This window comes from Orcinus orca, chromosome 11, assembly GCF_937001465.1.
Source record: "Orcinus orca chromosome 11, mOrcOrc1.1, whole genome shotgun sequence".
Classification (NCBI taxonomy): Eukaryota; Metazoa; Chordata; class Mammalia; order Artiodactyla; family Delphinidae; genus Orcinus; species Orcinus orca.
Genome location: NC_064569.1, coordinates 14,779,266 through 14,796,906, shown reverse-complemented (window position 1 = coordinate 14,796,906; position 17,641 = coordinate 14,779,266). Strand labels below are relative to the sequence as shown.

The window sequence follows — 17,641 nt, the reverse complement described above, 5'->3', positions numbered from 1 at the left end:
GGGGTAATTAGAGAAAGTCCTCTAACTCTCATCTTTTTTTTATCTTTTCCTTCTCACATCAGCCACAAGTAAAAATCTAAAATAATCTTCTAATTAGAAACATGAGATTATATGATATAATATAGCAAAATGCATATTTTAAAGCTTTCAATTGAAAATTTGAAAAACAACTTAATACAAGCATTTATTTCCAAGTAGTACTAACCCATCACCTCTTGTCCTTCCATATCATTAAAATTTAAATTGAAAACCTGGATAACATACTTCAACTTACAGATAATTGGTCTGGGCTTTGCCACAGCAAGTAGCTAGAACATTAACCAGAGAGACTCTGCCATGGAGACTGCATGGCTTCAAGCTTCCTTTTAAATTAACATCTCAAAGGAGAGGTAGTGATGTGAGGTAATGATTGAAAGCTCCTGTTTGCCATCATTTGTAATTATCAATGGAGTCTAAACAAGCTCATTAATTCATCCTCTTAACGCTGGCAACTGTTGTCTTTGATGATGTTCTACTCCATTACCTATGGTATTGTTTCTATATCTTAACAAAAATCAATCTTCTGTGTGTCAGAGTTGTGTACTGGTGGATAATTTTTATTTTCCTGGAGGTATTATTTGGCATGAGGGCCATATTAATTTGTGGGGAGTTTAAACAGTCTGTCATTAAAGAATATACAAGATCTATCAACTTTCTGGTTAGTGCCCTGGTTGGGTCTGGTGTTTGTAATATTTAATGCAGTAACTTATAGATTTTTTTTTTCCAGGAGATACTTCAAGAGAATTCTAGTGGTTGGGAAGCATTGAGTTCCTTGTGCCAGGGCTTCTCCACATAAAATGGTGAGTGTGAGAGAAGTAGCATAAATTTGGGTTTTGATTTCTTCTCTCTTGTCCTTTCTATAAAAATGGCAAGCTACCTTGGCAGAGAATATTAACATATCTCCCATTATTGTTCTTTCTGTCATCAGTTATTTGTTCAGTAATTCTTTATGAGCATGTAGAGAAGGCCAGACACTGTGCTATGCACTGGGGTTACAAGGTTGAGCCATACAGACATGGATTATGTGTTCATGGGTTTTTAGCCTACAAAGAAGCACATAACATAGATATCATTGCAATACATATTTTGAGGAAAAAACATTACAGGACTATATAGCAAAGGCAATTGAGATGAGATCTGAAGGATGCAAAAAATGATGAGGATGTTCTTGGATTGGAAGAATCAACACTGTGAAAATGACTATACTACCCAAAGCAATCTACAGATTCAATGCAATCCTTATCAAACTACAATGGCATTTTTCACAGAACTAGAACAAAAAAATGTCACAATTTGTGTGGAAACACAAAAGACCCTGAATAGGCAAAGCAATCTTGAGAAAGAAAAATGGAGCTGGAGGAATCAGGCTCTCCGACTTCAGACTATACTACAATGCTACAGTAATCAAGACGGTATGGTACTGGCACAAAAACAGAAATATAGATCAACGGAACAGGATAGGAAGTCCAGAGATAAACCCACACACATATGGTCACCTTATCTTTGATAAAGGAGGCAAGAATATACAGTGGAGAAAATACAGCGTCTTCAATAAGTGGTGCTGGGAAAACTGGACAGCTACATGTAAAAGAATGAAATTAAAACACTCTCTAACACCATACACAAAAATAAACTCAAAATGGATTAAAGACCTAAATGTAAGGCCAGGCACTATAAAACTCTTAGAGGAAAACATAGGCAGAACACTCTATGACATAAATCACAGCAAGATCCTTTTTGACCCACCTCCTACAGAAATGGAAATAAAAACAGAAGTAAACAAATGGGACCTAATGAAACTTCAAAGCTTTTGCACAGCAAAGGAAACCATAAACAAGACCAAAAGACAACCCTCAGAATGGGAGAAAATATTTGCAAATGAAGCAACTGACAAAGGATTAATCTCCAAAATATACAAGCAGCTCATGCAGCTCAATATCAAAAAAACAAACAACCCAATCCAAAAATGGGCAGAAGACCTAAATAGACATTTCTCCCAAGAAGATATACAGATTGCCAACAAACACATGAAAGGATGTTCAACATCACTAATCATTAGAGAAATGTAAATCAAAACTACAATGAGGTATCACCTCACACCAGTCAGAATGACCATCATCAAAAAATCTACAAACAATAAATGCTGGAGAGGGTGTGGAGAAAAGGGAACCCTCTTGCACTGTTGGTGGGAATGTAAATTGATACAGCCCCTGTGGAGAACAGTTTGGAGGTTCCTTAAGAAACTAAAAATAGAACTACCATACGACCCAGCAATCCCACTACTGGGCATATACCCTGAGAAAACCATAATTCAAAAAGAGTCATGTACCACAATGTTCATTGCAGCCCTATTTACAATAACCAGCACATGGAAGCAACCTAAGTGTCTATCGACAGATGAGTGGATAAAGAAGGTGTGGCACATATATACAATGGAATATTACTCAGACACAAAAAGAAATGAAATTGAGTTATTTGTAATGAGGTGGATGGACCTAGAGACTGTCATACAGAGTGAAGTAAGTCAGAAAGAGAAAAACAAATACCATATGCTAACACATATATATGGAATCTAGAAAAAAACCCAAAAATGGTTCTGAAGAACCTAGAAGCAGGACAAGAATAAAGACGCAGATGTAGAGAATGGACTTGAGGACACAGGGAGGGGGAAGGGTAAGCTGGGACGAAATGAAACAGTGGCATGGACATATATACACTATCAAATGTTAAACAGATAGCTCGTGGGAAGCAGCTGCATAGCACAGGGATATCAGTTCGGTACTTTGTGACCACCTAGAGGGGTGGGATAGGGAGGGTGGGTGGGAGACGCAACAGGGAGGAGGTATGGGGATATATGTACACGTATAGCTGATTCACTTTGTTATACAAAAGAAACTAACACATCATTGTAGAGCAATTATACTCCATTAAAGATGTTAAAATAAAAAAATGATGGGGAGGACTTCCCTGGTGGCGCAGTGCTTAAGAATCTGCCTGCCAGTTCAGGGGACACGGGTTCAAGCCCTGGTCCTGGAAGATCCTACATGCTGGGGAGCAACTAAGCCGATGCGCCATAACTACTGAATCTGCACTCTAGAGCCCGCGAGCCACAACTACTGAGCCTGCGTGCCACAACTACTGAAGTTTGGGTGCCTAGAGCCCCTGCTCTGCAACAAGAGAAGCCACCGCAATGAGAAGCCCGTGCACTACAATGAAGAGTAGGCCCTGCCTGCTACAACTAGAGAAAGCCCATGCACAGCAACGAAGACCCAACGCAGCCAAAATATAAATAAATAAATATGTGACAAATAGCAAAAACTTCCTTATTAAAAAGAAAAATTGGTGGAGATCACCTTCCTCCCCACAGATACACCAGAAATACATCTACACGTGGAACAACTCCTACAGAACACCTACTGAACGGTGGCAGAAGACCTCAGACCTCCCAAAAGGCAAGAAACCCCCCACGTACCTGGGTAGGGCAAAAGAAAAAAGAATAAACAGAGACAAAAGAATATGGACGGGACCTGCACCAGTGGGAGAGAGCTGTGAAGGAGGAAAGGTTTCCATACACTAGGAAGCCCCTTCTCGGGCAGAGACTGTGGGTGGCGGAGGGGGAAGCTTCGGGGCCGCGGAGGAGAGCGCAGCAACAGGGGTGCTGGGGCAAAGCTGAGAGATTCCCGCACAGAGAATCAGGGCCGAACGGCACTCACCAGCCCGAGAGGCTTGTCTGCTCCCCCGCCGGGGCGGGCGGGCGGGGCTGGGAGCTGAGGCTCGGGCTTCGGTTGCAGCGCCAGGTTGGCGGCGTGAACACAGCCTGAAGGGGTTAGTGCGCCATGGCTAGCCAGGAGGGAGTCCAGGGTAAAGTCTGGACCTGCCGAAGAGGCAAGAGACTTTTTCTTACCTCTTTGTTTCCTGGTGCGCGAGGAGAGGGGATTAAGAGCGCTGCTTAAAGGAGCTCCAGAGACAGGCTCGAGCCGTGGCTAAAAGCGCGGACCCCAGAGACGGACATGAGACGCTCAGGCTGCTGCTGCCGCCAACAAAAAGCCTTTGTGCGAGCACAGGTCACTATCCACACCCTCCTTCCGGGGAGCCTGTGCACCCCGCCACTGCCAGGGCCACGGGATCCACGGTCAACTCCTCCCGGAGAACGCACGGCACGCCTCAGGCTGGTGCAACGTCACGCCGGCGTCTGCTGCCGCAGGCTCGCCCCGCCCTCCGTGCCCCTCCCTCCCCTCCAGCCTGAGTGAGCCGGAGCCGCGGCTCCTTTAACCCCGTCCTGTCTGAGCGAAGAACAGACGCCCTCCAGCAACCTACACGCAGAGGCAGGGCCAAATCCAAAGCTGAGCCCCTGGGAGCTGTGAGAACAAAGATGAGAAAGGGAAATGTCTCCCAGCAGCTTCAGAAGCAGCGGATTAAAGCTCCACAATCAACTTCATGTACCTACATCTGTGGAATACATGAATAAACAATGAATCATCCCAAATTAAGGAGATGGACTTGAGAGCAAGATTTATGATTTTTTCCCCTTTTCCTCTTTTTGTGAGTGTGTATGTGTATGCTTCGGTGTGAGATTTTGTCTGTATAGCTTTGCATCCATCATTTGTCCTAGAGTTCTATCCGTCCGGGTTTTTATGTTTGTTTTTAATTTTTTTTTCTTTTCTCTTAATAATTATTTTTTTATTTTAATAACCTTATTATATTTTATCTTACTTTACTTTATTCTACTTTATCTCCTTTCTTTTCTTCCTTCCTTCCCTCCTTCCTTGCTCCCTCCCTCCCTCCTTTCTTTCTTTCTTTCTCTCTTTCTACTTCTACTAATTCTTTCTTTCTACTTTTTTTCCCTTTTATTCTGAGCCGTGTGGATGAATGGCTCTTGGTGCAGCAGCCAGGAGTCAGTACTGTGCCTCTGAGGAGGGAGAGCCAACTTCAGGACACTGGTCCACAAGAGACGTCCCAGCTCCACATAATATCAAACGGTGAAAATCTCCCAGAGACCTCCATCTCAACACCAGCACCCAGCTTCATTCAACGACCAGCAAGCTACAGTGCTGGACATCCCATGCCAAACAACTAGCAAGACAGGAACACACCACCACCCATTAGCAGAGAGGCTGCCTAAAATCATAATAAGTCCACAGACACTCCAAAACACACCACCAGACGTGGACCTGCCCACCAGAAAGACAAAATTCAGACTCATCCACTAGAACACAGGCACTAGTCCCCTCCACCAGGAAGCCTACAAAACCCACTGACCCAACCTTAGCCACTGGGGACAGACACCAAAAACAACGGGAACTACGAACCTGCAGCCTGCCGAAAGGTGACCCCAAACACAGTAAGATAAGGAAAATGAGAAGACAGAAAAACACACAGCAGATGAAGGAGCAAGACAAAAACCCACCAGACCTAACAAATGAAGAGGAAATAGGCAGTCTACCTGAAAAAGAATTCAGAATAATGATAGTAAAGATGATCCAAAATCTTGGAAATAGAATAGACAAAATGCAAGAAACATTTAAGAAGGACCTATAAGAACTAAAGATGAAACAAACAATGATGAACAACACAATAAATGAAATTAAAAATACTCTAGATGGGATCAATAGCAGAATAACTGAGGCAGAAGAACGGATAAGTGACCTGGAAGATAAAATAGTGGAAATAACTACTGCAGAGCAGAATAAAGAAAAAAGAATGAAAAGAATTGAGGACAGTCTCAGAGACCTCTGGGACAACATCAAACGCACCAACATTCGAATTATAGGGGTTCCAGAAGAAGAAGAGAAAAAGAAAGGAACTGAGAAAATATTTGAAGAGATTATAGTTGAAAACTTCCCTAATATGGGAAAGGAAATAGTTAATCAAGTCCGGGAAGCACAGAGAGTCCCATACAGGATAAATCCAAGGAGAAATATGCCAAGACACACATTAATCAAACTGTCAAAAATTAAATACAAAGAAAACATATTAAAAGCAGCAAGGGAAAAACAACAAATAACACACAAGGGAATCCCCATAAGGTTAACAGCTGATCTTTCAGCAGAAACTCTGCAAGCCAGAAGGGACTGGCAGGACATATTTAAAGTGATGAAGGAGAAAAACCTGCAACCAAGATTACTCTACCCAGCAAGGATCTCATTCAGATTTGATGAAGAAATTAAAACCGTTACAGACAAGCAAAAGCTGAGAGAGTTCAGCTGAGAGAGTTCAGGACCACCAAACAAGCTTTACAGCAAATGCTAAAGGAACTTCTCTAGGCAAGAAACAGACTGAAAGTGAGGGGATGGAAAAAGATATTTCATGAAAATGGAAACCAAAAGAAAGCTGGAGTAGCAATTCTCATATCAGACAAAATAGACTTTAAAATAAAGACTATTAGAAGAGAGAAAGAAGGACACTACATTATGATCAAGGGATCAATCCAAGAAGAAGATATAACAATTGTAAATATTTATGCACCCAACACAGGAGCACCTCAATACATAAGGCAAATACTAACAGCCATAAAAGGGGAAATCAACAGTAACACATTCATAGTATGGGACTTTAACACCCCACTTTCACCAATGGACTGATCATCCAAAATGAAAATAAAAAGGAAACACAAGCTTTAAATGATACATTAAACAAGATGGACTTAATTGATATTTATAGGACATTCCATCCAAAAACAACAGAATACACATTTTTCTCAAGTGCTCATGGAACATTCTCCAGGATAGATCATATCTTGGGTCACCAATCAAGCCTTGGTAAATTTAAGAAAACTGAAATTGTATCAAGTATCTTTCCGACCACAATGCTATGAGACTAGATATCAATTACAGGAAAAGATCTGTAAAAAATACAAACACATGTAGACTAAACAATACACTACTTAATAAGCAAGTGATCACTGAAGAAATCAAAGAGGACATCAAAAAATACCTAGAAACAAATGACAATGGAGACACGACGACCCAAAATCTATGGGATGCAACAAAAGCAGTTCTAAGATGGAAGTTTATAGCAATACAATCCTACCTTAGGAAACAGGAAACATCTCGAATAAACAACCTAACCTTGCACCTAAAGCAATTAGAGAATGAAGAACAAAAAAACCCCAAAGTTAGCAGAAGGAAAGAAATCATAAAAATCAGATCAGAAATAAATGAAAAAGAAATGAAGGAAACGATAGCAAAGATCAATAAAACTAAAAGCTGGTTCTTTGAGAAGATAAACAAAATTGATAAACCATTAGCCAGACTCAAGAAAAAAAGGGAGAAGACTCAAATCAATAGAATTAGAAATGTAAAAGGAGAAGTAACAACTGACACTGCAGAAATACAAAAGATCATGAGAGATTACTACAAGCAACTCTATGCCAATAAAATGGACAACCTGGAAGAAATGGACAAATTCTTAGAAATGCACAACCTGCCAAGACTGAATCAGGAAGAAATAGAAAATATGAACAGACCAATCACAAGCACTGAAATTGAAACTGTGATTAAAAATCTTCCAACAAACAAAAGCCCAGGACCAGATGGCTTCACAGGCAAATTCTATCAAACATTTAGAGAAGAGCTAACACCTATCCTTGTCAAACTCTTCCAAAATATAGCAGAGGGAGGAACACTCCCAAACTCATTCTACAAAGCCACCATCACCCTGATACCAAAACCAGACAAGGATGTCACAAAGAAAGAAAACTACAGGCCAATATCACTGATGAACATAGATGCAAAAATCCTCAACAAACTACTAGCAAACAGAATCCAACAGCACATTAAACGGATCATACACCATGATCAAGTGGGGTTTATTCCAGGAATGCAAGGATTCTTCAATATACGCAAATCAATCAACGTGATACACCATATTAACAAATTGAAGGAGAAAAACCATACGATCATCTCAATAGATGCAGAGAATGCTTTTGACAAAATTCAACACCCATTTATGATAAAAGCCCTGCAGAATGTAGGCATAGAGGGAACTTTCCTCAACATAATAAAGGCCATATATGACAAACCCACAGCCAACATCGTCCTCAATGGTGAAAAACTGAAAGCATTTCCACTAAGATCAGGAACAAGACAAGGTTGCCCACTCTCACCACCCTTATTCAATATAGTTTTGGAAGTTTTAGCCACAGCAATCAGAGAAGAAAAGGAAATAAAAGAAATCCAATTTGGAAAAGAAGAAGTAAAGCTGTCACTGTTTGCAGATGACATAATGCTTTACATAGAGAATCCTAAAGATGCTACCAGAAAACTATTAGAGCTAATCAATGAATTTGGTAAAGTAGCAGGATACAAAATTAATGCACAGAAATCTCTGGCACTCCTATACACTAATGATGAAAAATCTGAAAGTGAAATCAAGAAAACACTCCCATTTACCATTGCAACAAAAAGAATAAAATATCTAGGAATAAACCTACCTAAGGAGACAAAAGACCTGTATGCAGAAAATTATAAGACACTGATGAAAAAAATTAAAGATGATACAAATAGATGGAGATATATACCATGTTCTTGGATTGGAAGAATCAACATTGTGAAAATGACTCTACTACCCAAAGCACTCTACAGATTCAGTGCAATCCCTATCAAACTACCACTGGCATTTTTCACAGAACTAGAACAAAAAATTTCACAATTTGTATGGAAACACAAAAGACCCCGAATATCCAAAGCAGTCTTGAGAACAAAAAACGGAGCTGGAGGAATCAGGCTCCCTGACTTCAGACTATACTACAAAGCTACAGTAATCAAGACAGTATGGTACTGGCACAAAAACAGAAATATAGATCAATGGAACAGGATAGAAAGCCCAGAGATAAACCCAAGCACATATGGTCACCTTATCTTTAATAAAGGAGGCAGGCATGTTCAGTGGAGAAAGGACAGCCTCTTCAATAAGTGGTGCTGGGAAAACTGGACAGCTACATGTAAAAGTATGAGATTAGATCACTCCCTAACACCACACACAAAAATAATCTCAAAATGGGTTAAAGACCTAAATGTAAGGCCAGAAACTATCAAACTCTTACAGGAAAACATAGGCAGAACACTCTATGACATAAATCATAGCAAGATCCTTTTTGACCCCCCTCCTAGAGAAATGGAAATAAAAACAAAAGTAAACAAATGGGACCTAATGAAACTTCAAAGCTTTTGCACAGCAAAGGAAACCATAAACAAGACCAAAAGGCAACCCTCAGAATGGGAGAAAGTATTTGCAAATGAAGCAACTGACAAAGGATTAATCTCCAAAATTTATAAGCAGCTCATGCAGCTGAATAACAAAAAAACAAGCAACCCAATCCAAAAATGGGCGGAAGACCTAAATAGACACTTCTCCAAAGAAGATATACAAACTGCCAACAAACACATGAAAGAATGCTCAACATCATTAATCATTAGAGAAATGCAAATCAAAACTACAATGAGATATCATCTCACACCAGTCAGAATGGCCATCATCAAAAAATCTAGAAACAGTGAATGCTGGAAAGGGTGTGGAGAAAAGGGAGCACTCTTGCACTGCTGGTGGGAATGTTAATTGGTACAGCCACTGTGGAGAACAGTATGGAGGTTCCTTGATAAACTACAAATAGAACTACCATACGACCCAGCAATCCCACTACTGGGCATATACCCTGAGAAAACCATAATTCAAAAAGAGTCATGTACCAAAATGTTCATTGCAGCTCTATTTACAATAGCCCGGAGACACCTAAGTGTCCATAATCGGATGAATGGATAAAGAAGATGTGGCACATATATACAATGGAATATTACTCAGCCATAAAAAGAAACGAAATTGAGCTATTTGTAATGAGGTGGATAGACCTAGAGTCTGTCATACAGAGTGAAGTAAGTCAGAAAGAGAGAGACAAATACTGTATGCTAACACATATATATGGAATTTAAGGAAAAAAATGTCATGAAGTACCTAGGGGTAAGACAGGAATAAAGACACAGACCTACTAGAGAATGGACTTGAGGATATGGGGAGGGGGAAGGGTAAGCTGTGACAAAGCAAGAGAGAGGCATGGACATATATACACTACCAAACGTAAGGTAGATAGCTAGTGGGAAGCAGCCGCATAGCCCAGGGAGATCAGGTCGGTGCTTTGTGACCTCCTGGAGGGGTGTGATAGGGAGGGTGGGAGTGAGGGAGACGCAAAAGGGAAGAGATATGGGAACATATGTATATGTATAACTGATTCACTTTGTTTTAAAGCAGAAACTAACACACCATTGTAAAGCAATTATACGCCAATGAATGTAGCAAAAAAAAAAAAAAATGATGGGGAAGGTGGAACAGGAGTCAAGTAATCTAGGCAGAGAAAATTGAATCTGTGAGGTACTGAGGATCTTGTCTTAGTTGAAAAATTGGAAAAAGATAGGAATCAAGATGGGGAAGGACCTGATATTAGACTGGAAAGGGAAATTGGTGGGTGCCAGATTCTGCTGAGATGCATCAGGAGGATTTTGGTCTTCTTCCAAAGTGCTGGGCAAGCTACATAATTTGTGGGGGTCAGTGAAATAAAAATGCAAAATGAAGGGGTTTCCCTGGTGGCGCAGTGGTTGAGAGTCCGCCTGCTGATGCAGGGGACAAGGGTTCGTGACCCGGTCCGGGAAGGTCCCACATGCCGCAGAGCGGCTGGGCCCCTGAGCCATGGTCGCTGAGCCTGCGCGTCCGGAGCCTGTGCTCTGCAACGGAAAAGGCCACAACAGTGAGAGGCCCGCGTACCGCAAAAAAAAAAAAAAAAAGGAAAATGAAAATTCAGAGCCCTTTTTACAGAAATTGTTAAGAATTTCAGTACAGTGACAGCAGGATTGTTCTAAGCACTGTGCTTTGTAAGACTGCATAGGTTACAAGCCCATGATGTTGCCCTTGCCTAAGGGCAATGAGAAGCCAAGGAAAAGTGTTAAGTAGAGGAGAGAAGTGATTGGCTGGCACGTGAAAAAGATAAATTCTTCTGTTGTTCTACCGTGGCACATTTAGTTAGTGAGTAAAGGCAAAGGAATATGAATATCTCCCAGATGCAGGACTATAAATGATTTCTAATATGATCTTTATAAGTCATGTGCCTAGATACATAGGTGTCCAGAATCCACTCTCAATTCATTAGCTGTGGTAGTAAAATGGTAAAGTCTGGGATTTTTGCTTAAGGTCATCCTATTTAAACCATTATTTAAATACACTTGAATAACTTTATCCTCTAGTCATTTAATAACATAAGCTCAAAGTTTCAACTAGTTGACAAGAATTATGCTTAGAATAATATTGTGCTTCTTGTTTAGAATCAACTGATATTCTGTGACAAAAGTATTAACATTAAGAATTCAGAAGTATGAAAGAGGAAATAATTTAAAGCATACAAGAAGGAACAACTTCCTGCTAATCCTTGTTTGTTGTAATGATTTGCATATCCTGCTTAGAAGGTGTGTTCTGTTGTTTTAAGATAACAAGCTGTATTTCATAGGCAGCCTGTATTTAAAAATATTGAGAATCAAATCTTTTGCTCATTAACAGTGATGAAACAAATCCTGAGTATTGTATGATGTAGTAAGATATAAGCAAACCAGAAAAAAAAGAATTCTCAAGCAACCATTTTAGTTTTTACAATAAGAATCCTAAATTTTTTGTGTGTATGTATTTTAAAACACCTTATAATAATCACCAAATTTAAAAACTTGATAGTGATCCATAGTTTACTTTTTGAAACACAGAGAAAGAATTTTCTTTAAGGCCTTTAATGACAAAATAGAGGCCAATCTAGTAGCTTTTTCTTAAAGTTTGACATCTCTAGAAATTGGCAACTTTATTATTATTGGTTTTTTTAAATCTGTTTAATGCAAGTTTATAAATATTGATTGTGAAAATCTCCCCAGCTAATACTATATTTTTTAAAAAGATATTTGTTGTATAATTTGTAAATTATGACAATAAAAATATTTTATATTGTGGGCATTATTCTTCTTTAGATACATGCTATAAAATGTAAGAAATTACCTTACTTAATATTGTTTATGGTTTGACTATATAAAGCATCTTAGAGAGTAACGTTACATGAGTAAAATGTGGGGAATAAAAGTGGTACAATTCTCATATATTAAATTAGGATTTATTAGTATAGAGCAATGCATAGTAGGGAAGTGAGTCCTTGATTTAAAGTTACTCTCAGTCTAACAGGAGAAACAAGGCAGACACAAAAATAAATATGTAACAATAAACAGTCACACTATAAGACCTGACCTGGCTGTACAGAACTGTTGTTCTGTATGAGGGTTAAATATCTAGGATGTCAGATACAGGCAGAGGTAATGAGCAGATGGGCCTAATCTTAAAGGCAGAGAATCGGAAGGTGGATGTGGATAAAACTCAGACAGGGAGCTGCAAAGGAAAGGGGGGTAAGCCCTAGAAAATTATGGGTTTGCAAATCTTATATGAGATAAAAACCAGTATCAGTATTAGATGGCCACTGGCAATAGAATTATATTACGAATGCTTAAGATTGATAGGACATTCTAATATTTTAACGGCTGAGATGCTCTTGGCTTCACATAAGAGAAAACTAGAGATAACTTAAGCAAAAATGGAGATGAACAAATGGGTAAAGACCCATCCCCAAGCATGTAATTAAACCTAGGCCTCTCAAAAAAATAAGTAATATTTTAAACTGTCAAAAAAAAAAAAAGATTGACAGGACATTCAAAAAGAGTCTCTGCCAATCTAGGTGAGATGATGATAGAAAAATTAATTAGAATTAACATACATATGGCAGAGAATAGGGTGGATAATTGTGCTGGTCTAGTTTGGGATCCTGGTAATAAAAGAAGACTTCATGAGGGAGCTGGAATAATTATTGAGCTTTAAAAGATAAGAGTGAAACTGCTAGATAACTCATGATCATTATTATTGCCTAATATTTATTTTTGTTGCTTCCAAATATGTTGAGTAAATTGTAAGACTTACCTGCAGGGGAAAACAGGACTTCTGCCTCTGAAATGCAATTCCATCTCAATGCACAATTAATTGAAATGAGTTAATAGTGTGATACCATGCAGTTATTATAATTGGACAAATATATCTGGGTTTAATTTAACTTGATAGACATATTCTAAGGAGTTAAAAAGCTTTCGAAGTGGTTAGAAAAGACTCTTAAGGCCTTATTCTTAAAAAGAGATTTTAATTTGAAAAATAAAAATTATAGTTATGATTTCTGTACAATTATATTTAAACAATAATTGTACATAGAAATAATGATAAAATTACTTGCCTAGGTCCACAGGTGATGATTCTTCCATTGTTTGTTCCACAGGCTCAGAGAGGAAAAAACTAAGTACACAATCACTCTGAAAAATAAGGCAAAATAAAATATTTTTTCATATCTTACATTTATTTATTGTTGTTATTCCCTAGTATTTAAAAACGTTGACCCTAATATATAATGTTTATAGATACCTGTTTTATTTATAGATATATCTATATTTACAGATTCCATAAATAGAAAAAAGTATACTGGGAAGTTTATTAAGTCAATGCTATAATTTTACACCAAGTTAAACTTAACTTTCATGAGATTAGATATCTGGTTATTTGATATTTCTTTAAGAGGCTCAGGTGTGCTCTGCTTTTAGAGCTCACCATATGTTTATATTCTTGAACTTTACAATTATGCATGAATCTCACACCTCCTTTTTCTAGAAAATGTGTACCATTGGACAAAGCTTTTGAAGAAAAATTACTCTCAGTAGGACACAGGTACTCAGTGAAAACTCATTACTCTTCAAGGTTCAATTCTAGAAATGCTCACTAATTACTGACTACACCAATGCCATAGAGGAATGTTAGGGGATATTTAGAAACAGGAAGATGCAAAAGGTGACCCCTCTCTTTAGAACACAATCTAGTGGAGGAAACAGATTGTATTGAATGCTTTAATAGAAATTCTAGTTCCGTTTAATTTTAGAACAAATAAGTGAGTGTGCTTCTCTTTTAAACTGAGATTGTCACAAACAAACTGACATTTAACCTGGGCTCCAAATAAATGGGCTAACTGGTGAATCAGAATAACTTTTCCTAAGTGACACTGACACACATTTTGTTTTAAGCCATTATATGACCAAAGCAGCCCTTCCTATATTATTATCTGAAGGGCACCACTAAATAATTGATTATTTCTTTTGACTATCATAAGCTGATGCCATAGTACCTGCAAAGCTGCCTGACATTCTACCCAGTTAGCCTTCATCCTGTGCAATGGCTCTTTAAAACCTCTTCCAGAAACTTACACTTCCAACTCTGACTCCTTCTTTGCTGATGATTTTGTCTCCACTCTAGAGAAAATAGAAGGCAGATGGAAACTCCTATATTTCCTGCTACAAAATCTACAGCTGCACAAAGCCACTTTTTCTCTTTTTTTCCTGCTACACGGGAAGAAGTGTCTCTCTTCTCATCTATTATAAGTTGAATTCTACCCTCCGAAAATTTATATGTTGAAGTCCTAACCCACAGTAGCTCAGAATGTGATCTTATTTGGAAATAGAGTAATCGCAGATGTAATTAGTTAAATTAGGTTGAGGTCATATTGGTGGAGGGTGGACCTCTAATCCAATATAAAAAGGGAAAATTTAGACACATTCATGTAGCAAAGATGATGTGAAGAGATATAAGGAAGAAATGGCCATCTACCATCTGTAAGACATGGACAGAGGCCTGAAATAGACTCTTCTTCACAGCAGTCAGAAGGAACCAACCCTGTCGACACCTTGATTTCAGACTTCCAGCTTCCAGAACTGTGAGACAATGCATTTCTGTTGTTTACATCACCCAGTTTGTGGTACTTTGCTATGGCAGCCCTAACAAACTAAGACATCATCCAATGCTGATCACGTCTTTCTGTGTCCTAGATTCTATTCCTTCCTCCTCAAGAACCTTGTAGAATATCCCAATCTATACTTTAGTGTCTTTTTCTTCCTCCCTTCCTCCCTCCCTCTTTCTTTCCTTCCTTCCTTCTTTCTTTCTCCCTCCCTTCCTTCTTTTTCTTTCTTTCTTCCTTCCTTCCTTCCTTTCTTTCTTTTCTTTTATTTTTCTTCCTCCCTTCCTTCCTCCCTCCCTCCCTCCGTCCCTCCCTCCAATATCAAGTGTGGCCAACTCTCTCCATTTTAACAACTAACAAACAGATGGGTCAAACCACACAAAGTACACTCACACAAAAATAACGTCTTGTCACTAGTGCTCCTTTCAAGTCCTATTATTTTTCTCCTCTTTGACACAACTTATGGGAAGAGTTGTCAGCACTCACACTGGTTCCTCTTCTTCAACTTCCACTCACTTTATGATCTATCACACTCAGGTTTCTGTCATTAATCGTCCTCTGAAAATGCTCTTACCATCATTTCTCTTTTTTAAGGTCATTTTTTCCCCTAAATCCAATGGAGATTTTCTTGGTCCTTATATAACTACTCCATTTTTAGTGAAAAACTCTTTCACCTGCTTTCTTGATAGCAAGTTCTCCCAGTTTTTCTTCCATTTGTCCTGCCATCTCTTCTTAGACATTTTTCAGGCTCCTTTTCCTTTTGCTTATAACTTAAATTCTAGCGTCCCTCACTTCTAGGCCCATCTCTCTCATCACTCTAACACATTCTTTCCCTGTGATGTTATCCCTTTTGGTGGCTTCTATAATGATGCACAAATCTAGACCTTTATCTCAGATCTATCTCTTGAGTCTCAGCCCTCTACATCAAAATGTCTTTTTATTGGCTTCCTTGACTAAAGATAATTAAAACCCCCAAACTACACACTACATGCATTCTTTCCCCTCCATTTGCTACTTCTTCCTGTATCCAGGCTCAAAATAAGGTATATCGTTTTGGACTCTCCATTCTCCCTACCCCACACAAAAAGTTAAATGATAAGTCCTATTAATTTCAACTCCTAAACACCTCACTTATCCATTTCTTCCCTCCAGGTATACTGTCGTCTTCCTTGTTCTAGTATCATCACTTCTCACCTAAGTTACAGCAAGTGTTCCCGACTCTTTTCTTGCTACCCTTTCATCCAGTCTATTCGTCACACAATTGCCAAACTGATCTTTCAAAATAAAAATCTAATAATTAACTGCTTAAAACCCAGAAGTGACTCCCCATTGCTCTTAAGCAAAAAGATCAACTGCTTAACAAGGCTTGTAAGACCTTTCTTGAATGGGATCTTGCTCATTTCCCTATCTTCATCTCTCACCATTTCTCTTCTAGTATATTAACTATACTGAATTATATTTCCTCAAGTGTGTCATGCTCTCTTATCTCTGTTTTTCTACATGCTCCTTTCTCCATCCTTTCCACCTCTATCCACCCATTTGCCCAAGTTTTATCACATTCTCTCTTCTCTACTCTTTTAGCCTAGTCAGTGAGATATCAAGAGCAGAGATCATTTATTCACTCATATTTAATATAGTATTTTTACTCAGTAACTATTTATTAACAGAAACTGAGATCTGTATTCAGATATAGAATACATTGGTCTTCTAATGCAAATATTTTTATCTGTGTAGCAGTTTTATGCATCATTGTAAACTACTTAATTAGCAATTTTTATCTCTACATATTGATCTCTTGTGAACTTGTATAATAATCTATCCTCAAGAAATATATCCATCTTCAGGAAGCTGACCAAATCAAGTTTTTTAGTTTGAAAGTCTGAAATCAAATTTCAGAATTTGTTGAAGGGAATTTGACTTTCTTTGGCTTTTGACAACCAGTCAATTATTATTCTCTGGCAACGTTTTGACCTCACCTCTTAATGGTTATTAAACTTCAAGAGTAGGCAGAATATCTTCCCAATTAGTGTCTGAAATGTCACCAATAGCTAATTATTCCCTTGTATTTACACTGTCATATCCTTGAAACCTACATTTGTAACTCCAGGTGTGGGTGACATGCTGAATACTAATTTCTTAATGTAGCAATATTGTTTTCATTCTTGAGGAAAAGCATGATCCAGTGTCAATGGAAGGGAGAAATCAATAAAAATGATTAAGAAGATAAAAAAAGTAGTATTGCTTGATTTCAAAATAATCAAATTTTCTCCTCAGATTTGGTTTTACTTATGTACATGTATCCCACAGCTTTTTAGCACATTGCACTACTGGATAGTTTGGAGAATTATAGAAATGTTAGTGCTACAGTTGCTTTCACTGATAACCTGAACCAGTGTTTTCAGTTGGGTTTGTACTGACCACCAAGCAGTGTGGCTATATTTAGTTGTGTAGGTTGTATACTGAGCAACTCTAGGGGTGCCATTTTTACATTGACTATAGATATAATCCTAGTCTGCAGGGCTTTCCATATGTAGAGCTGCCAGATATAACAAATAAAAACAGATGATGCCCATGCAATATTTACAATATACTTACACTAAAAATATTTATTTATCTCAAATTCAAAGTTAACTGGGCAGCCTGCATTTTATCAAGCTATCTGACAATCTGAGATGCTTAAAGATGTATGGGCACACTTTTGGTTGTCTCAATGACTGGAGGGTACAGTTGGCAATTAATGAGCAAGGCCACTTATCTTAAATATTCTGAAATACC

General features: G+C 38.4%; 1 protein-coding gene across 11 annotated transcripts in view; it reads right to left on the bottom strand.

Moving 5' to 3' along the window:
* The window catches only part of PIK3C2G (phosphatidylinositol-4-phosphate 3-kinase catalytic subunit type 2 gamma), a 365,719-nt gene that overhangs the window by 52,206 nt on the left and 295,872 nt on the right, over nt 1-17,641 (bottom strand). For all 11 annotated transcript variants that reach the window (XM_033430304.2, XM_049695083.1, XM_033430311.2 and 8 more), the window contains one exon: nt 13,325-13,400. In XM_033430304.2, the coding sequence (XP_033286195.1) occupies nt 13,325-13,400 (76 nt within the window). The remainder of the gene's footprint in view (nt 1-13,324; nt 13,401-17,641) is intronic.